Source organism: Haemaphysalis longicornis, unplaced genomic scaffold (genome assembly GCF_048455015.1).
Source record: "Haemaphysalis longicornis isolate Haplotype H1 unplaced genomic scaffold, Haemaphysalis longicornis Haplotype H1 scaffold_2, whole genome shotgun sequence".
Lineage (NCBI taxonomy): Eukaryota > Metazoa > Arthropoda > Arachnida > Ixodida > Ixodidae > Haemaphysalis > Haemaphysalis longicornis.
This window is the reverse complement of record NW_027526295.1, coordinates 143,626,590-143,645,558: the sequence shown is the minus strand read 5'-3', so window position 1 is coordinate 143,645,558 and position 18,969 is coordinate 143,626,590. Positions and strand designations below refer to the sequence as shown.

General features: G+C 42.0%; 1 protein-coding gene across 1 annotated transcript in view; it reads left to right on the top strand.

Moving 5' to 3' along the window:
* Nucleotides 1–18,969, top strand: part of LOC144167426 (MFS-type transporter SLC18B1-like) — a 36,122-nt gene that overhangs the window by 6,806 nt on the left and 10,347 nt on the right. The window contains exons 3-6 of the mRNA XM_077696692.1: nt 2,800–2,899; nt 10,200–10,354; nt 15,085–15,183; nt 18,219–18,307. Coding sequence (XP_077552818.1) covers nt 2,800–2,899; nt 10,200–10,354; nt 15,085–15,183; nt 18,219–18,307 — 443 coding nt within the window. The remainder of the gene's footprint in view (nt 1–2,799; nt 2,900–10,199; nt 10,355–15,084; nt 15,184–18,218; nt 18,308–18,969) is intronic.

The window sequence follows — 18,969 nt, the reverse complement described above, 5'->3', positions numbered from 1 at the left end:
TGCGACAAATTGACCCAAACGGAATCATCCCGGTTAGCTCTATGAGGGCGATAGACGCTCGTCGCATGCCGTTGTCCGCATTGTGGCTGGGGAAGCAGCGGTGCGATGCCATGGCGAAGCTTCGCGTCCGGAACAGCAAATTCTAGGCGGCCGACGAGGCCGTGAGGCCGAGCCCACGTTTATTGCGGTTGCGTTGGCGCTGCCATGGACAGGACGAGGCGCGTAGAACAAGGGTGCCGTTCCCGAGGTGTGCCGCATCTGTTCTAAGCGCCAGCTGACTGATATTGCTGATGATGATTGTGACGCTGGTGAAGACGATGATGATGGCGTCACTACAATATTAGTATTATATTATTAGTATAATATTGTTATGATATTAATATTATATTATTGTTATTATTACTATTATTATTTATTTATTTATTTAATTGTGCATCTTTTTCAAAGATGGCTCCCAGTAAGGATGCGTGCGTTCTTTGCTCTGCGTTTTCTATGTAAAACAGAAGTTGATTCGTGGCGGTGAGTGCAACAAGCGTGCTCTCGCAAAAGGCATAACGTCTGGTGGTGGGCGTTGCTTCATCTCCAATAACTTCAAGACTGCTTCGTCGCTGGGTGTGCCGTCTAACCCTAAGGCGAGGCCTAATGGCAACTAATGAAGGCCCAAATGCGAAGACTTTACTTTGCTATGAGGCTACCAGTGGTGTCTCTCAGGAATATCTTCTCGGGCTACATCTCTTTTCAATTTTTGTAAATGATGTTTCGCCAGTATTTAAGCGTTGTAATTTTCTTATGTTCTGATGATATCCATATATGTAAATTTGCTTCGAACACTGCAAGCTGTTCTGCCCTCCAAAGGGAAATCTCGCCATTTTCGCACTGGTGTGTATGCAATAAACTTCTTGTCAATACATCTAAAACTAAGGAAATGACATACACAAGAAAAACTTACATCTTGTTCCCCTATAACATAAACGGTTAAGTGCTACCTTGTGTGGCAGAGGTTAATGACCTCGTTAACTTTGACAGGAAGCGGAGTTTGTCGCCCCATATCCGGTTATTTAGTCCTAGGGCTCTCCGATCTCTTGGTGTTGTGTGCCGGATATCGAAGGACTTCAAAGAACCGAATTCTCTTGTCAAGCTTTACACTACGATCTGTCATCCGCAGCTTGAGTACGCTTGTATTGTTCGGAATAGCATGCGAAATACCAACTGTATGTTCAATGGCAGCGTCAAAATAAGTTTATATCGATCTTTACCAATCGCTTCGCTGGTAATAATAATTCTGGATCACCATTTGCATTGAAGCTACCAGGAATAATCCCCAGGCGGAGTAAGGCAGATCTTCTTTACACAGTGAAAATGTTCACGGCGCGGAGTCTTGTGAAGTGCTGCTACAACATATTCCACTCCGTGTGCCGCAGAAGTTGACCAAGAAACATGATGCTTCTCATAGTAAGAAATGCCTGCGTGGCTTGTGCCCTCTGTTCCGAATGGTCTATTTGTACAACCGGTAGTCTCAATACTTAAATATATTTAATAGGTCCCGCACTCTCTATCGCAAGCAGGTCCGTGAGCTTGTCATGCCATACATTTAGGCTGTTTCATTCTTGTGTTGATGATGCACAACTGAAACTTATGCTGTCATTTTGCGCGAAGCGCGAGCAACGCAAACCTTTTTCCTTCTTTCTTATTGTTGTTTCATTTTTCCGTATCTTTTCTTGTATGCACTCCTTTTATGCTGTTTTTCTCACGTGGAAGACATCTTAGATCAGTCTGTTCTTGTACGGCTCACATTATTTCGTCTGCATATATATCGTGCCAGTATGTGGGCATGCCCAATAACCATTCGGGTGCATTGCCCAATTGCTATAGGCGCTACATTTTGTTTATTATATATATATGTATATATATATATGTATATATATATATATATATATATATATATATATATATATATATATATATATATATATATATATATATATATAGCTGTGTGCGCGTGCATGCGTGCGTGTGTGTGTGTGTGTGTGCGTGCGTATGCATGTTTGTCGAAGCGTGTAATTGTCACTTAGTGTAAGCAATGGTATTTTCGTTTTTGTGTGAGTGAGATGTGCACGTCTTGCGTCTCCTGCTTCTTTTTTTGTTGCTTTTCTACGAATACCCTCCGGCTGCTCCTGGGCACAGAAATAATCATTGATTGACTGATTTATTGATTGATTCATTGTTTTCACTTTTGGGTAATGTCTATTACTTTGTTAGAAATACTCGGCATAAACTTGCGTTCTGAACCTCGAAACAATATTCACATGGCTCTTAACTCGGCAAAAACGCTGCATCCACTAGGCCTGCATGTGTTTTTATGTCTGTGCGCCTTTTTCTTTTTGTGTGTTGTGCTACGACTGTTGCGATCAATTCGACTGGTTCATGGTATGCGTACTTGTGTTGTGCCGGGATTGTAGTTGTGATTCTTATTACGGCTGTGTCTTTTAATGCGACTTCTCACTGGCATAAAGGTGGTAAAGTGGAAAGCCGGGCTAGTTGAAAATGGTTCATGACTGGAGCTGCGCACAAATAAACTGGACCAAGGACTGCGTGGTATGTGTACTCTTCACTTGGTCCACTTTATTTGGGCGCAGTTTCAGTCGTAAAAATGGTAATCACAATTCCTGCACATTTGGAAATGACAGAAAAATGAGTGCAAAAGTACCGCAATTATCGAGAATTAAATCTCTAATGTTCCATAGAATGAAATACCTTGGTTTACGCAGTGAACAAGGTGATTATTACTATCAATTTCAGGTCTGGGCATTCCCGCTTCCATTTTTTGTATTTGGCCTTCTTCTTGCAATAAACTTACCAATCATCGTGTTTTATCGAAACACCTTGGACGGCTATTCAGGTGAGGCGTTTCTTTTTGTTCACAAATATCCGCCTACTTTCCCTCTGAACAGGCTACCTAGGCAGTTAACCTTTAGCGGTGACATTCCAACCCTTACGTACAAAGAATTGTATGAATTGAGAGTGGGATTTTGTGCGGATGAGCTGAATCTTCCACTACGTATTGAGCTGTTGAAACAGCAAAAATTGCGGAACACTTTAGACCACTGCGGCATCCCGGACATGCATGAAAGTCAGCCCCCCGTTGGCCAGTTACATTTCCCGCCAAACAAGGGAGGCTTACTGTTTTGAAGAAAGGACACTCAGTTGGCGAACAGCTTTATTGATGACATAGGATCTTGTTCGTGATGTAATAACCTTGTAATCAGTAACGGCCCCATGCTCTAATGTGGGCTTTAGGTAACAAGCAACAGTAGGCGGAAGATGCAGAACGTGGTAGCGCAAAGATGGGATTACTGTTTCAAAAAAAATGGGCACATGACGGTTTCCCTTCCAATACAATTAGTTAAATATTGCTTGGTCGGATAAAAATTTACTTTAGCATGCTATACGACGAGTCCCCATGAAAAGTGTTTGAAAAAATGTGTGATAAAAATTATACATTTCTTTTTAAAAATATTCTGTAAAGTTTACGCAGTCTTTCACATATTCGAAGCCAAATATTCATGGCTATCACTAGAATAATGTATATGAGCTTGCTGTGAAGTTGATGGATGAACCGAAAGCTCCTTCTGTCAACCTGAGAAATCTTACAATTTGCGAGGTACGAGTTCCTCCGTTTCGTACATGAGCAACCAAAGAACGCGCTAGTTCGCTCTATTTAAATTCTCAGTACCGTCCGCTTGGCGAATGCAAGCTAGCTTCCGTCTGTACAAGTCTGGAAGCCAGCGAAATTTAACAGCGTCTATATCTCGGACCCTTCAAAATGATTAGAAGGAGGTAGCCTCGAAGGTAAAACACTAAAACAAAGTTCAAGAATTACTGTAAAATATCGTAGGGGAAATACCGAGTAGAGTTCACGGCTGACCCGCATGATACTAACTGGCACCATGTTCTTGTTTGGTGCGTTTTATTAAAGCGAAGCTTTAAACCTCTACACCGAAGGGTTATTTCGCCACCGTTCCCTCCTGAGAAGTTCCGTATATATGGAAATATGGGAATACGAAGTACTTTCCTAGAATGACACAAAGCCGCAACAAAACACGGAATATTTATGAGGAACACACGAGAACGAAATAGTGCATACTTATCCAAAAATTTGACACCGATTTTATGTCTGTAAGTTTACTAGAACCGCCATATCATTGTCCGTATGAATTCCATATATACGGAGTATACGGATACGGAGCGTCATTTTGCTTATTATTGAAGATAAAAACACGAAACGAATGTCAAGCGCTTTTATTGCGCACACTAATCTGATTCCCTGTTTTTTTATCCCAACATATACTTTCAGTGTGCTTGGGGGTGGCATAATGCGTATGAACTCCGTATTCCCATAATTCCATATATACGGAACGTTTCAGTAGGGTTGGTGTCAAGAGAAAACTCCCGCGAACAATAAAAGATGTTACTGGCACCGCCAGAACTTTAACATGGAACGAATAGACAAGCAGAGCGAGAGCCCGTTGTCTTACCGGTTGAGCTACGAGACAACGCGGAGACGGGGGAGACAGACGGCGTGCTCACCCAGCACATCTCTGGCTTTAACCCCGGCATTTTTGCGGAAAGCCATGTGTTAGCTTCCCACGACCCCTGGCCCCGCTGTGCACTCCGCCCACGGCATGTGTAGCGGTCGTGTGCGGGCCTTGCGTATGCACTAGGAGTTAATAAAAATTAAAGGAAGCTCACACCAACGCATGACATCTCATGTCTCCTCTCTCTCCGCCCACGATCTCGTCGCCTTCGTCGGCGGCGGCAGAAACTGGGGAGAGGTGAGATCGTCTAACACCGGGTGTGAACTTCCATAAATATTATAAAATAGTGTTTCCACTCATTTGCTTACCCAATACAACCCAACCAACCACTATTAATTACTCATGCATTGATTTAACCTTAGCAAATAATATCTCTTCGAAGTAATAAAGGGTGTGATTAAGTGTAATTCCCTGTCTCTGGTTTCACTCTTTGTAGAGCCACGTGTGTGTATACAAATGATGCCGCATGGGTAATCGTTGTGGGTGACGTTTACAGCTTCGCTTTCCAAATACCTTCGGAGGGTGGATTGTCGCGCATTTTTTGGAATCTTTTTAATTTTATTATGCGCTGCAAAGCCCTTATAATAGAAGAATTTCAAAAACTCTAACCGGTATAGCTAGGACGTATGCGAACTCATTTCGTTTAAGGGAGTTCTATGGATCGTTATACAAGAATTGTCCCCGCTTAAGCAACTCGTGAAAAGGGATGCAAGCAAGTTATTTTTGGTTGACAGAGGTTCTCTACAGCGTCGTAGGGGATTTCGTCGGCCTCAGAACTTCGGGACCGCACAAATAATGATTAGCCTAGACAAGACTGTCTTAGAATTGTTGCATATTGAGTATATCAGCAGAGAGGAGCTCTTATCTCTCATGCAGGTCAGCTTGCATGTTCTGTATATCAGCAGAGAGGAGCTCGTAAGTATCACGCAGGAATCCCAAATGGTTTTCAGATTTACGCAGTTTTTCTGTAGGCCACTGTGATAGCTATGCGCCTGTACATGTGCAAAATAAACACAAGCTTTACGGGCTTTGCAACTTCAATGCGTAGGTCTTCTGTCAATCACACGACATACGGAACTGCATAGACGAGCTCTAACGTTTACTAGTATGATACATAGCCGCCTTCATTACCCGCCGATAAAAAAACCGTATGTAGTTACGTTATGCGGGCTATCGCGGGGCGAATGTCCACTACAAATTTGATTTTGAGCATGGGCGAACAAAATAGCATTGTTAAAATTTATTGAAACCCCCCACTCGAGGGGACACTTAGAATTCTATGTAATCAAATAGTTAACCCCATTAGTGTCCGCGTTTTGGGTGTATGTGCATGCGTGCAACTGTGCATATATATATATATATATATATATATATATATATATATATATATATATATACATATGTGTGTGCGTGTGTGAGTGATCGGTTAGTATAACAATCATCCTAATCCGGTGTTGCAACAAGCAACTCAGCTAGTCTAGCTAACTGCAGACCATTTGTTTTCTCTCCATATGTGGCGTGAATTAGGTGATCCTCAGAATATATGAGTGAAGTTCGGTTGTTTATCTAAAGATTCTAGTATAATGGGGCATTGTACTACAGTGTAATCGTTCAGCGATGCCGAGAAAAGAAAACATGGTCGCAAAATCTATCGCAGCAGACGTTGGAACACAACGCACTATTTTATTTGGGAAGATGTGGAGTCATTCAAAATCATCATCATGCCCAACTGCATTCTACTTGCGGAGCAAAGTGCGAGGCTGTCGTGTCGGGTAGTAAAGCGGTTAAAAATAAGCAATGTACTATGACTGTAAGGCAGCAGCTTCCTGCTTCTTTTACATTATGAGGGCGTGTGGTGACGTCGGTTGCAGCTGAGTGCGTAGGCATAATAACGAACCCAAAATACGTTAATTGCTTCAGAGGTGGGCCATGGAAGAATACCAAACTTAATGATCTATTGCCAGATAGTTCTGTTCATGGACCAAGAAATACATTGAATTTTGTGAAAAATATTCCTGCCGGGACCCTTCCTGTTATTTAGTTTAATTCAAAAAGGATTGACTGGCAATGTACTATTGGTGTTCGCGTGTTGGCCACTAGGTCCCGCATGTTGCTATGAAAATATTAGGATATGTCGTATACATTAAAGGCACTTAATACAATAATTAACTGCGGCAGCAAGGGCCCAATTGAAAGTTAACCCAACATTATATTACCTGAGCGAACCAAGGTAATCGCGTAAAGAATCACAAACTGTACACAGCAACCGCTACGGGTGCCTGAGGAACCCACCATATGCGAAAATTATCCGCATCTGCATTTAGCACAACGAAACAACAACATAAACAGTGCTTGATGAATGCTACCAGGTGTAGGATTTATCCGTATCTTCATTTTGCCCATCGGAAATGGTATTAAAAGAGAATATGCAAAAGTCTCCACGGGCATTACAATTTGCAGTATTCTGACTTGATGTGTTTTCGATTACCTTGGAAAGTACCGTCTTGGGATCTACCCATAACGTTTATTGGGCTGACTGCATGCAACAACTCGCCTATTTTTGTGCTGTTGAAGAGACATTCGGGAGCAGCAAAAATATTTGTCCAGCGGCCAGCCGGAGCATTGCTGTTGAGTAAAGACAAGTTTTCGGCCATAGGAGGTCTAGCCAATGTTTGCGAATGAGCCTCTAAGCATTATTTAGGTCAGGTTGGCTTCATCCAGTGTTTCACAAGTTTCCTAGAGGTGGCGTGCGTCAGCACCATAGCTGTAAAAACGTAAGAGTTTTCAATGAAGGGCACCAGCTCCGGCGATGCCGTAAACATGCCGGATCAAATCAAATGATCACTATTTGAAATATCGTAGGACACATGCATGCTAATAACTTTTTCCCTTGGAAATGTACGAAACGTCAGGATTTAGTTGGGGCTATTTCGAGGGTCGTAATAGTTTTCGGGCTTTCGCAAGGATTCAGTATGACGATTCTGCCAGCACTTCTGCGCACGATACCTTATTCTGGGGAAAAAAAATAACTTCGCGCTTAAAATGATCTTAAATTGCTAAACTTCCGAAACACCAACAAAGAAACTCGTTTGAGCGTTGCTAGGTCTTTTGTTTTTAGAGTAACGACATGCACTCGCTATTAACGCCACAGGGACACTAAGAGCGTGTATCAGATTTAGACTGGAAACAGGCATGTGTATCTATGACTTCGAAGGGTGCTAACCTTCATTGCGTGCATATATGTGCTCTTTAGGCTTCTGCAAGAATGTTTAGCAGCTGTATAATAGTCGTCGCACATGTACACGCCAAGTGACATCTTTGTTACGCACGTGATATTCGGAATTATCAGGTATACATTTCTGTTGTACTGGAATCCACACTGACATCTGGATTTTGTGCGGTTAGGCCCTGTAGATGGTTACAATAGTGTAATGAAAACCCGGCTTACGGTTAAAAGGGTCTTTTTTATCCTCTTTATTTCATCCTTACTTTTTTCTGCTATTTGTATATATATATATATATACATATTTCAAAATCTTGTTGCCGTAAGTTTCCCTTATTCGTGGTCGTGGGGATAGTTGCGGGAGTCAGGATGTGCGCCTGCTCACTGCTCTTGTAGATCTCCTAGTCCCTTACCGCAACAAACTGCAGACTCGCTTCTAATAGCCTCATTCCTTACAACGAATATGCTTCCACATAACTTGTGACTTTTGAACTGGTGCCTCGGACGTGTTTGACACAATATCAAATATTTATTGGTTTGTAACTCACCTAGGGAGTTTCCATAGAGTGTTGCCGCGTAATCGACTGGACTAGCAGTATTTATCCTGAAAATACAACCCTTTGTTGAAGCACAGCAGGCTCATCATTCCAGACAACTGCATTTGGCATTCATGTTTGTGCAACCACTGACACTTCTGTTTCCGAAAGGCGTACCAGATTATGTGAATGCGGTATCAGTTTTTGACGCGATTAGCGTTCTTGGACAGCTTGCCAAATGTACGTCGCCATCCAGCGTTTTTACAGTACCAAGCAATTTCCCTCGCACACAAAAAATTTCAGTACATTTTTTAATGGTTACCAAGACGCACGTTATGCTTTAAATACATCCTACACAGGACAAACGCCGAATGACTGGCTGACGTTCAGAACAGGGAAAAAGGCTAGTTTAAAATGTGCTGCCGACGCCCGTGTAGCGAAACAATGAGCTGCACGTTGCACCGCGAATCAAAGATCCTCCAGAGAAGGGGCAACTTGGAGGCGTTATATGCGTTTTCGTACAATATACAGTGCAATCAGCATTCTTAGCGCACTTCAAAAATTTTGTTACATGTGTGGCTTTGCAAAGCCTCTCATGCCGAACGATTTCTTTGATTCGTCGGCAGTGAACAGAAGGACAGGGTGTAGCGGAGATGAAGGAAATGTAGGGAATCTTGGTGGATATCGCACGGGGATGGCATATGGGGTTATATGTGTTCGGTTCCTCATTGCTAATAGTCACATAATCAAAACCACGCGCACAGCAAAGGCTCCGCTAGGCAAATTGGAATAATCGTTACAAGGTTCTTGTGCACGTAGATTTCACCTTTCGTTTTGCCCAAGAGCACGAACTCTAAAATCTCCTGTGGTAGCAATTTTTCGTTACTCTACACTTCACCAATGACAGTGGAAAGGCGGCTATTTGCAGTGGTCGAGTAGGGGTAACGTTAGCAGTTTAACATCCACCATTACGAATGGAATGTTTATTCTAGTTTTGCAGACAGCAGAGCCCCATAGAAGGAATTCTCTTACAGTTTGTTTCATAAACGGCTACCCGACATCGGTTCAGAAAATTAAAGACGAGGCGTAGGTTGAGCCATTTTTAGGTACATGGATGCCCAGAGCTTAGACACCCGAATCATGAGGCGAATATGCGGCACGTGTTGTGGTCGTATAGAAGCCCTCTATTAAACAGCGCCGTTGTCGTAAATACGTATACGTATTTACGTAAATACGTATACGTTTACGTAAATACGTAAATACGTATACCTTAAGTTAAACGCATAGAACTGACATTCATTTTTGTCAGTAAAACAGCCAGCTTATGCCTTGACTCGTCGATCTACATTTGAATGTCACGCCTATGAATACACACAACTCGCCGAAACCATGAATTACATAGACAGTGCGAGAGAAAATCAAAAGTGGACGTCAAGTGAGACTCCATGTTCGGAGAATACCATTTTTAATGCAATCTTGATTCGCTTACTTAATTAACTGGCACTGAGGGCGCGCAGTCGTTCTATGAAGCCTGAGCAACATTTCTAGCACTGTGTGCATTGTAGAAAGAAAACTTCCCTGTAAGGAGACAGAATTTTCTTGTGTGGCGTAGCATGGCGAGCAATGCGTTAGCAGACAAAAATTCAACAAAAGGTATGAACTGTTCTTCACTTGTGCACACTTACTGGCCGAGGCAGGAAAAAAAAGGAAAGATAACCGATATATTTAAGCTAGATCATCAGCGTGGGTCTAAAAATTTTAACAAGTAGCAACCTTTATGATGCGACGAGGAAATAATTCGGAATGGGTAATGCAACGCACATACCGCTCCCTGTTGTTTCGCAGAGAATAACAAAACAGGACCTAATGCCGAGGAAGAGAACCTTCGTTACTGGCGGTTACTTTGTGATCCAGTTTTCCTGGCTGATATGTTCACTTTGACCATGGAATGGATCATCACGGGATTCAATGAGTCAACGTTGGAGCCAAGTCTTACGGAAGTATGCGCACCGTGTATTTATTGCGTAGCTTTTTTTGCCGAGTACCCCCACAGCCAGGACCATGTAACGCACACCATTTCCACAAAAATGCCGATATCGCGGAAATTCAACCCGTAATCGCTATGATGTCGTAAATAGAGGCAACTGGTCGCATGAAATTCCGAAAAAAAAATTACGGAAAATAGCGAAACGAGTAACGCCCTGCATTTCCACAAAATGCAGTTTTCTCGAATGTTCCACCTGTTCTCTTTATAATAAAGTAAATGGACGTAATTGGTCGAACGAAATTTTGAAAAGCTAATTAATAAGCAAAATCTAAAATAATTGCGAAAAGCGGCGAACTTTGTGACGCCCTGTATTTTCACAATAATGCAGGTTTCGGGAAATTTCAACCTGTAATCTTTATACTGGCGTGACTGGAGATCATTAGTTTAACAAAATTTTGAACAACTAAAAACAAAAAAATATCAAATAACTACGGGAAATGTCAAAACGTATAACACATCGCATTTCCACAATAATACAGATATCGCGAAAATTCTACCTGTAATCGTTTTAATAGCGCGAATGGAGATAATCTGGGGAACAAAATTTTGAAAATAAATAGGAAAAATATAAAGTACTTTCGGAAACTGGCGAACCGTGTAACGCCCTGCATTTCCGTAATGATGCAGATGCGAGAAAGTTCCACCTATAGTCGTTATAATGGCGTATATAGAGATAATTGGTGATACAAAATTTTCAAAATAATACATTTCGGCAATATGAAAAAATACACAAAATGGCAAGCAGTGTAACCAGGGTAACGACCTGCTTTTCAACAATTATACAGATTTTGCGAACGCTTCACTTCGGATCGTTATAATGGCGTAAATAAAGATAATTGATCAGACAGGAATTTGAAAAACCCAGAACTTTGACTGTAAAAACTCACACTGAAGACTGGCGGCATAAAAATGCTACGCATTGGTAGATAATTCGCTGAATTTATGCAGAATTTTATTTATTTTCTTGAATTCAGTGCCCTAGTTAGGCTTGCTTAGAGGAAGTGCAATTCATGGACTCGTTTTAATATAAACTTTTCTTCAGGCAGGTTGTTAGCTATGGTTGTATTTGTTGAAACACCGTGGAGTGTAAATTGCTTTATTAAAGGGTGCAGCATTCAATCGGCGGGCCATGGCCACTATATATATGTATATATATATATATATATATATATATATATATATATATATATATATATATATATATATATATATATATATATATATATATATATATATATATATATATATATATATATATATATATATATATATATATATATATGTATGTATGTGTGTGTGTGTGTGGTGTGTGTGTATTTACAATAACGCCCGTCTCATTTTCACACAATGTGTTCTAAGGTGTCACAGTGTTGTCAAATTGGTGTTGTATTTATGCTTGGTTTTCTTCGACCACAAAAGCTTACTCTTCGAGATTTTCTTCGCAAGCCCAATTGCACGTAAAAGCGACTAGCTTAACAGCAGCGGTACCCTTTCCCCTTCTGTACATGGGTACTAGAAAGGAAGGATACTAACTTCTTTAGGAAAGAATAAAAGTTCAAAACAGTTCAAAAAAGTTTGCTTCTGCTGGAGAGTGAAAAGCTTATATCGTCTCCGGTAGAGAGAACCCATACCAGACTCTACTTTTAGCGTGTTTCGCATTCTCTTTGAATTTCAAAACGCCCCAATTTTTCTACAAGCAGGGAGAAGTACAAACCTGAGAGCATCCACAAGTTTAGTGTTAAAAGTACCAGAAAAGGACTAATGAAGTTATCTCATTTATGACAATACGCTACTAGGATGCTTGCTTAACCTACTAAGCCGTGTGTAATACCCGAAATAAGTTGTCCAGCCCATTCCTAAACTGAGTTCCATTGGCAGACACCACACAGACTCAGACATTATTATTATGAACAATAACAACTCTTCTTACGTTCAAACTAACAACGTCCAGAAGAACGTTGTTGCGTACAATTTACACCCGCCGCGGTTGATCAGTGGCTAAGGGTTTCTGCTGTTAAACCCAAGAACGTAGGATCGATTCCAGGCCGCAGGGACCGCCTTTCTGATGGCAGCGGGAATCAACAACACCCGAGTGTTGGAGATTTCATTGCACGATAAAGATACCCAAATGGTCAAAATAACCCGCAGCCGTTTACTACGCCGCGCCTCATAACCTGTGTAGCATTGGCACGTTTTAGGCCCCTCAAACCATAAATAAATTTTCTACAAATTTTCATGGTGCCCTCACAAAAAGGTGAAATTTTGTATCTACGCAAGCTCACAAATTTATTATGTTTGTTTCTAGTGACTTTGCAACTCCACGTTTTCAAAATTAAGCAGCCACAAAAAAACAAAAACCAGAAATAGCGTGGCCGAAACTGCAGTGGTGGGTTTGCACATTGTCACAATTTTACGAAAAAATAACAGCATGAACAGTCCCAAGTATTCATATTCGGCTCATTGCTGTAGGACACGTGAAGAGAAAAAAACATTGTTCAAATTTTGCAGGATGCAAGATGCAGGATGCAAGATGCAGGATGCAGGATGCAATTCTGCAACGCCAGAGAGTAAACATTAAGTTAGGAGCCCTTAGAAACAGGAATTGGCCCGTACGCATTTGAACGGGTAGCTGAGGAGTGCGAAGAATTTGGTCCTTGCGGACGCAAAAATATTAACTCACAATGAATTTCACTCGACATACTATTTGAAAAGAAATGCGAAGTGAAGTATGCTAGCACTCGCATAACAAGAGAAGTTGTGATCGTGTTGATGCTCTAATTCGCGAAAAAGATACAGTCCCAGTAACATCCTTCTAAAATTGTCGTGCTGCAAGAAGCTGCAACTTCCGCATAGTTTTTGGAATATAGGCAAAGGTGAATGTCCCAATATTGGTTGAAACTAAAAGAAATAGTCGGTACGTATACCGTTCATAGTGGTAATGGTTGTTATATATTTAACTTCCTACGGCCTATACATCCAAAACATGTAATCTCTAGAAAAATATTCCTGGAATACTTATCAATTCACTCAGTGTACTCGTAACCGTACAACATTTTGCGCAGATTCAACCATACGGCACTGATTTTCTATTACCACATAAATTGTGCCAGTATTAAGCTCGCGGTAAACTCTTCCCTTCCAAGGAAACTAATACAGAACTTAAGCTTGAGTTTCACCTTTTTGCTACAAGCGTGAGATCAAAACATAGGAATCGTGTCCCTTTTTCGCTTTTCTGTAGCACAGCCGATTGCAACACACAGCGTTCTCACTGTATCTACATCCGCAGCAGTATATATTTTTCTGAGAGCAATATAAAAAAAACGTAACAGTGATAAAAACATACAAGGACAACTAAGCACTGTGTAGGATGCTGGCAATCCGATTAAGTTCGGATTGCTGAAAATATTGTCATCTCATTTCCAACATCCTAGTTCCTATGCATTATTTACCCCATGGTTACTATGACACCACGATTCCCGCATTCACATGGTTAAACAATAAAGACGTATGGTGCCCTCGTTATTTACTAGCCGTTAAATTTGCCTTGGCTATTGCATAATAAATGCCCATATAGGCGCCAGTACACGCTTCTAACACAGGATTTGGAGTCAAAGACCACAGCGTATCGGGTTGGGTTTCTTGCTCTTATTGCACTCGAGTGTCCCCGGGCTCGCATCCTACCAGGACCCAAATTGAAACGATTGTCTTAAATGCAATACTGATCTTCGATTTGCTGGAGCCTACCTGCTAAGTTTCGTGTCCTTGCTGGCATTCTTTGATCAGTTTTTATTTCAGACAAACCATTTCGTGTACTATCCGATGGCAATTTCTCGTGTGATGTTATCAATACAAGTACCCCAGAACACATTTTGGGATTTTGTACTAAGATCCTGTAAAAAAGAGAGCCGTTTTTTTGCACTTTGCACAGTTAATGAACTGAACACAGGTAAGATGCGATATGAACGCAAAGTTAAAAGTTGTTTATGAAGAGATTTCAAATTTCGAGAGTAGTTTCCAATAAACGCATAGGAGCCTTATGCATGCTGTTTTGCAGTTTATGCCTGAAGTTGAATGCTTATGAAGTTATGCTGTTTTACAAGTTTACAAAAGTGACCAAATTTCCAATAAATCCTAGGTCTGCAGGGTATTCACGTGGGAGTTCATGCCGCAACGGGTATTTTGTACTTCGTGTATGTGCACCGTGCGAACTAGCGCCACTGGGGCAGCTCCATAGGTACAATGCTTGGCTCCAAAAGGAAGGAGTGTTTGGAACTTGTTGAATGTGCCAAAAGCCCTTTCAGTAATCAAATTTTTTTCAGCTCATATTGCTTACCTCATATGTGAATGCTTACCAACATCTAAAAACGATTAGGAATTTTCCCAAGCAATGCCCAGTCCGGAGAATGACTTTCCCAGGCAAGTTATGCGCTGTTCTGTTTATTTATAAACTCTTACACAGACTGGTATGAAACGCTTTTTGCATGGCTGTGAAGAACGGTAGGCCATGTACATTCTCCTCCTGGGTTTCGTGCTTATGTTTTCAGTTTCGATTTTTAATTTATTTATCAAATTCTGTGAGTTGTCAGTGTGATTACATACGCTGTGTTTCTATGGAGGTTGCGCTAGTAGCAGCAGCAAAATACAACTTATTGATTGAATATTTTTGTATTCCACTTTTTGCAGTTTGAGCTGACTAACGCAGAGATAGGCATGGTGTACACGGCTCAATTTGGCTGCTACGTTTTCGGATGTATAATCGCTGGTGTCATCTCAAACTACAAGGTAGGGTGAACCTAAATTTTGTATCAGTGAGGGGAAAGTTTACTTTTCCAATTCGTTTTTACTGCTTTGAAAAGTGCTGTTTTCATTTATTAGGCCGCTTTAATTTCTCATTTAAATTTGTAAAACAAATTGTCACTGAAAAGTAACTCAGTCAAAGTCTGTTGCGGAACAATTACATCAATTATATGCGATAACTGAAAAGCATAATAAAAAAAAAGCTTGAAAGAGAAAAAGCTTGAGCGCTTGATTAGCCTACCGTAAACCGTGTATGTCAGGTTAGTGGCTGTTTCTTGGCCGCATTATGGTTGTCTTCGTTTACTGCGATGCATACGTTGGTCTAACCAATGTTATTTAAACATGGACCTAGCTTCTCTCGTCGATGAGTGACAATATACTATCTCCGCATGCAGGGTGCTTGTTCGTACAATACCGGGACAGGGTGTAGTATGCTGCAAAGCAAAAGTTACGCTATATTTCGTGAATTTTATTTTTGGAAACCGTTTTTTAGTAAATTGTGAATGTCTGGAGAACAACATGCGCCAGTTTTATACACGGTAATTTTTTGTGGGAGGTTTTTGGGTAGTCCATATGCTGTGCAGTCTGACGTACGCCGTCATTTGGTGCAGGACTATTGTTGGTTTTGTGAGAAGGCTGCGCAGGCGATAGAAATGAGTAATAAACGATGAATTCTGAAAATGGTAGGAGGTGGATAAAAAAAGCGGGCAAGGCCGGCCTTCCGAATTCTGCAGGTCAGAAACCGCAGATGTATATGCTTTGGACTCATTGTAATTGCCGCTACCCAAGTTAAGGAAGGAACATATCGTACCATCACGCATAGCATTTTTTTGTACTTTGCGACAGCTGGCACAAGGCTTTAGGATGGTTCGTATGCTACTCACTGACGTAGGCTGCTTTTTTGTACAGGATGGATGCCCGTATACATGGTTGCGAGAGTCCTAATGCTGTGTTTTACAGCTTTGTCGGTGGCAATGTGTCTTATAGAGGCGCCTGTAGGGCGCACGTTAACATGTGCCGTGTTATTGTACAGGTTGATTGCTTGTGTGTATATGATGTTGGCACGGTGCATAAGCTATGTCTCTTGACGTATGTGGTTTATTTGTACAGAATCATGTCTGGTAGTCAGTACTACGGTAGTGCCTATGCTAGGCAACCTGTAAGCTTCAGTTTCTCTTGTAAAAGCAGTGACAGCAAGCAAACATTTTTTTCGTTTGTTGGTATGGAGCGTGTGCTGAGCAAATAAACTATTGTCTTGAGCTCTGGCTCCTTTGCACGTCAAATTCAAGATCTGTTGCGTTATGATGAAGACTGTAGTTCCCTCCCAATGCAGACACACGGCAGCGCATCTATCACACGTCTACAAAAAGTGCAGCACGTGATACGGCATAATAGGGTCACTTTAGAGTCCGCTGCTGCGCGCGCATTAGGCAGAGGCGGTCAAGGTCGGTGACGACAGGTTCGTAACGTCACATTCGCATGATAACCGTCGACGCTGTACTAACTGTCGCACCGTAAGCACTTCCCAGAGGCCCGCGGAAAATGTTTTCTGCATGACACGGAACTGCGAGTTAGCCGCAGCCTGCTGCCGGCGTGGCGCCGACGCGCGGACGGAACTTGTTCTCGATGGCGAGAATAGCGTCTCCTGCGCGAAATTCAGTATGTCGGTTTCCACTGGGACGCTCCACGGACGCATGTTGCATCGGCCACGCCCGTGCGCAGGGCTAAGCACTGCTGCACTTATGCAGTCAGGTAATGTTCCCGTGCAGCTGGCCAGAGCCTATTGACGTAACGTAGGATTACCAAAGCAGCCTCGCTCTAGCGCTTACATCACCGTACCCCTCGCGGTGCTCGCAAGTAGCCAAATGTCTCTCATCCTTCTCACACTCTATCTGTGGGGAAGGGTCTTACGGCCCTACGGGTTTCAGTGGGTACCACAAGGTGTTATCCGTGTTTTTTCGGTTTCGGTCAACGGGCTGCTTACGGAGGCGGATTTTCTGCACCACAGTTGTCGTAATGCTCACAGTAAAAAAATGCTAGCGCAGCCGGCGCCAAACGTGTTCTCTCAATTGCTAAGTCGATTTCTTAACCACTCTTTTAGACGGACGGGCGGTTCATTAAAAGTAAAGCGTTAAAAGGGAAGTCCGGTAGCATGTGCTGCTATAGGCGTTGTCTCTTCGCCTTGAGAGCAAGTGCTCCTTTTGGTTAACGTGAAATAAATTTGCAAACGAAGGTAGAGATTCTGTTAAGAAGTTGCGAAAAAAAATGCGGCATGCCAGACCCATGACTATTCACAGCAGATGTTCACATTGAACAATGTCCTTAAATAGGAACATATCCGCTTAGAGTCACATAGAATGCAAATGAGCATGCTCAAGCAACCTTGTGCATTGCAAACCATGCAAAGGCCGATGCTGCATGACCCAACTTGCGGCGCACATGACAAATTTCTTGGTGTAAAAATGCTCTCGCACGATATTTTATTTTTTTCACAGCCAATACGTCCAACCGGAAGGTTTTTGTGCAGCCTGATTGCTAGACCACAGTTTTATCAAGCCATCAGTTTTGCGCGCATTCAGTTATGCCATTTAGGGTAACAGTCTGCTTGCTAGAATACAGCTTTCGAAATGAGGCAACGCCTTGCAGGGTGGTGTTTGTGACGTTCCTCTACAACGGGGTGCTTGTAACTAATTTTAAAAACTGGTCGTGCCTTTGTGATATCAGCAGTTTCTTTCCTCCTCGTGATCATTGGTAGATTGTGTGAGTAGCATTCCAATTCTATGCAGCAAGTCTTCGGTTTTTTCATACAGTGTGCATGCTGGTACCCGGTTTAAGGGAAATTTTATGCTGGCACCTTACATTTATTTTATGCAGCGGTTGGGGTGATCATGGGTTTAGGAAAATATATAGGCTGTGCATCATGACCCAAGCCGTTTACTGATAAAGTTTGGCTAATTGTCACGCTGTGGAGACTATCGTAACAGTGTGCCGGGTGTGACGTACTCCCCTTCTCTATACAGGGTGATTGCTGGTACATGGTTTTTGGACAGTGCCTATGCTGTGGAGCATACCTTGTGTTGGTGCCGTTGCCAGTGCTGGGAGATCAAAGGTACATTTCTATGAGGTGAACTACAGTAACAGTGCACTATGGAGCATTACCTTCACACCATTATGTTTATTGTCAAATTAATTTTTCTGTATTTATATAGGCTGGATTCAGGAACGTTTAGGCTGGAGTGACAATGCGGGTCGTGCTTATGTCCTAGGACCGCCAGAAACGAACAATTTAGAAGATCTGGCCACACAAGCTTGCGCACCAAAAATTGCGTCCAGACTAGCTATCTTGCGAAGCCATGACTGTCACTTTTCATCACCACTGTTATCTATTTCATATCATTGCGGTTATATGTGCTAACGTACAGAACCAGTAGTCGGGTGCAGAAATTAGGAGGTGCTAAAGCCTGTCGCTATTTCCTGATATAAACACTTCTCACTGTAAAAACCGTAGAAACTAAATCGACCGTTGCCTTTTCAACCATTGTGTAAGATCTGCCGTGCCGATGCAATTTCCTGTATTGTCTAGTACTGTACATTCAGGGAAGCCCAACAAATAATTTCACGTTGCGTTTACAACGCCAAACATGTCTTGCAATTTCACGTTGTTCACTAACAAGGCGTGCATTTTAGACTTCCCGCTTTTTGTCGTGCTTGCTTCCCAGTTCATCTTGACCCAATCCGCCATGATTATGTTTTCGAATCCAACATTGGAAG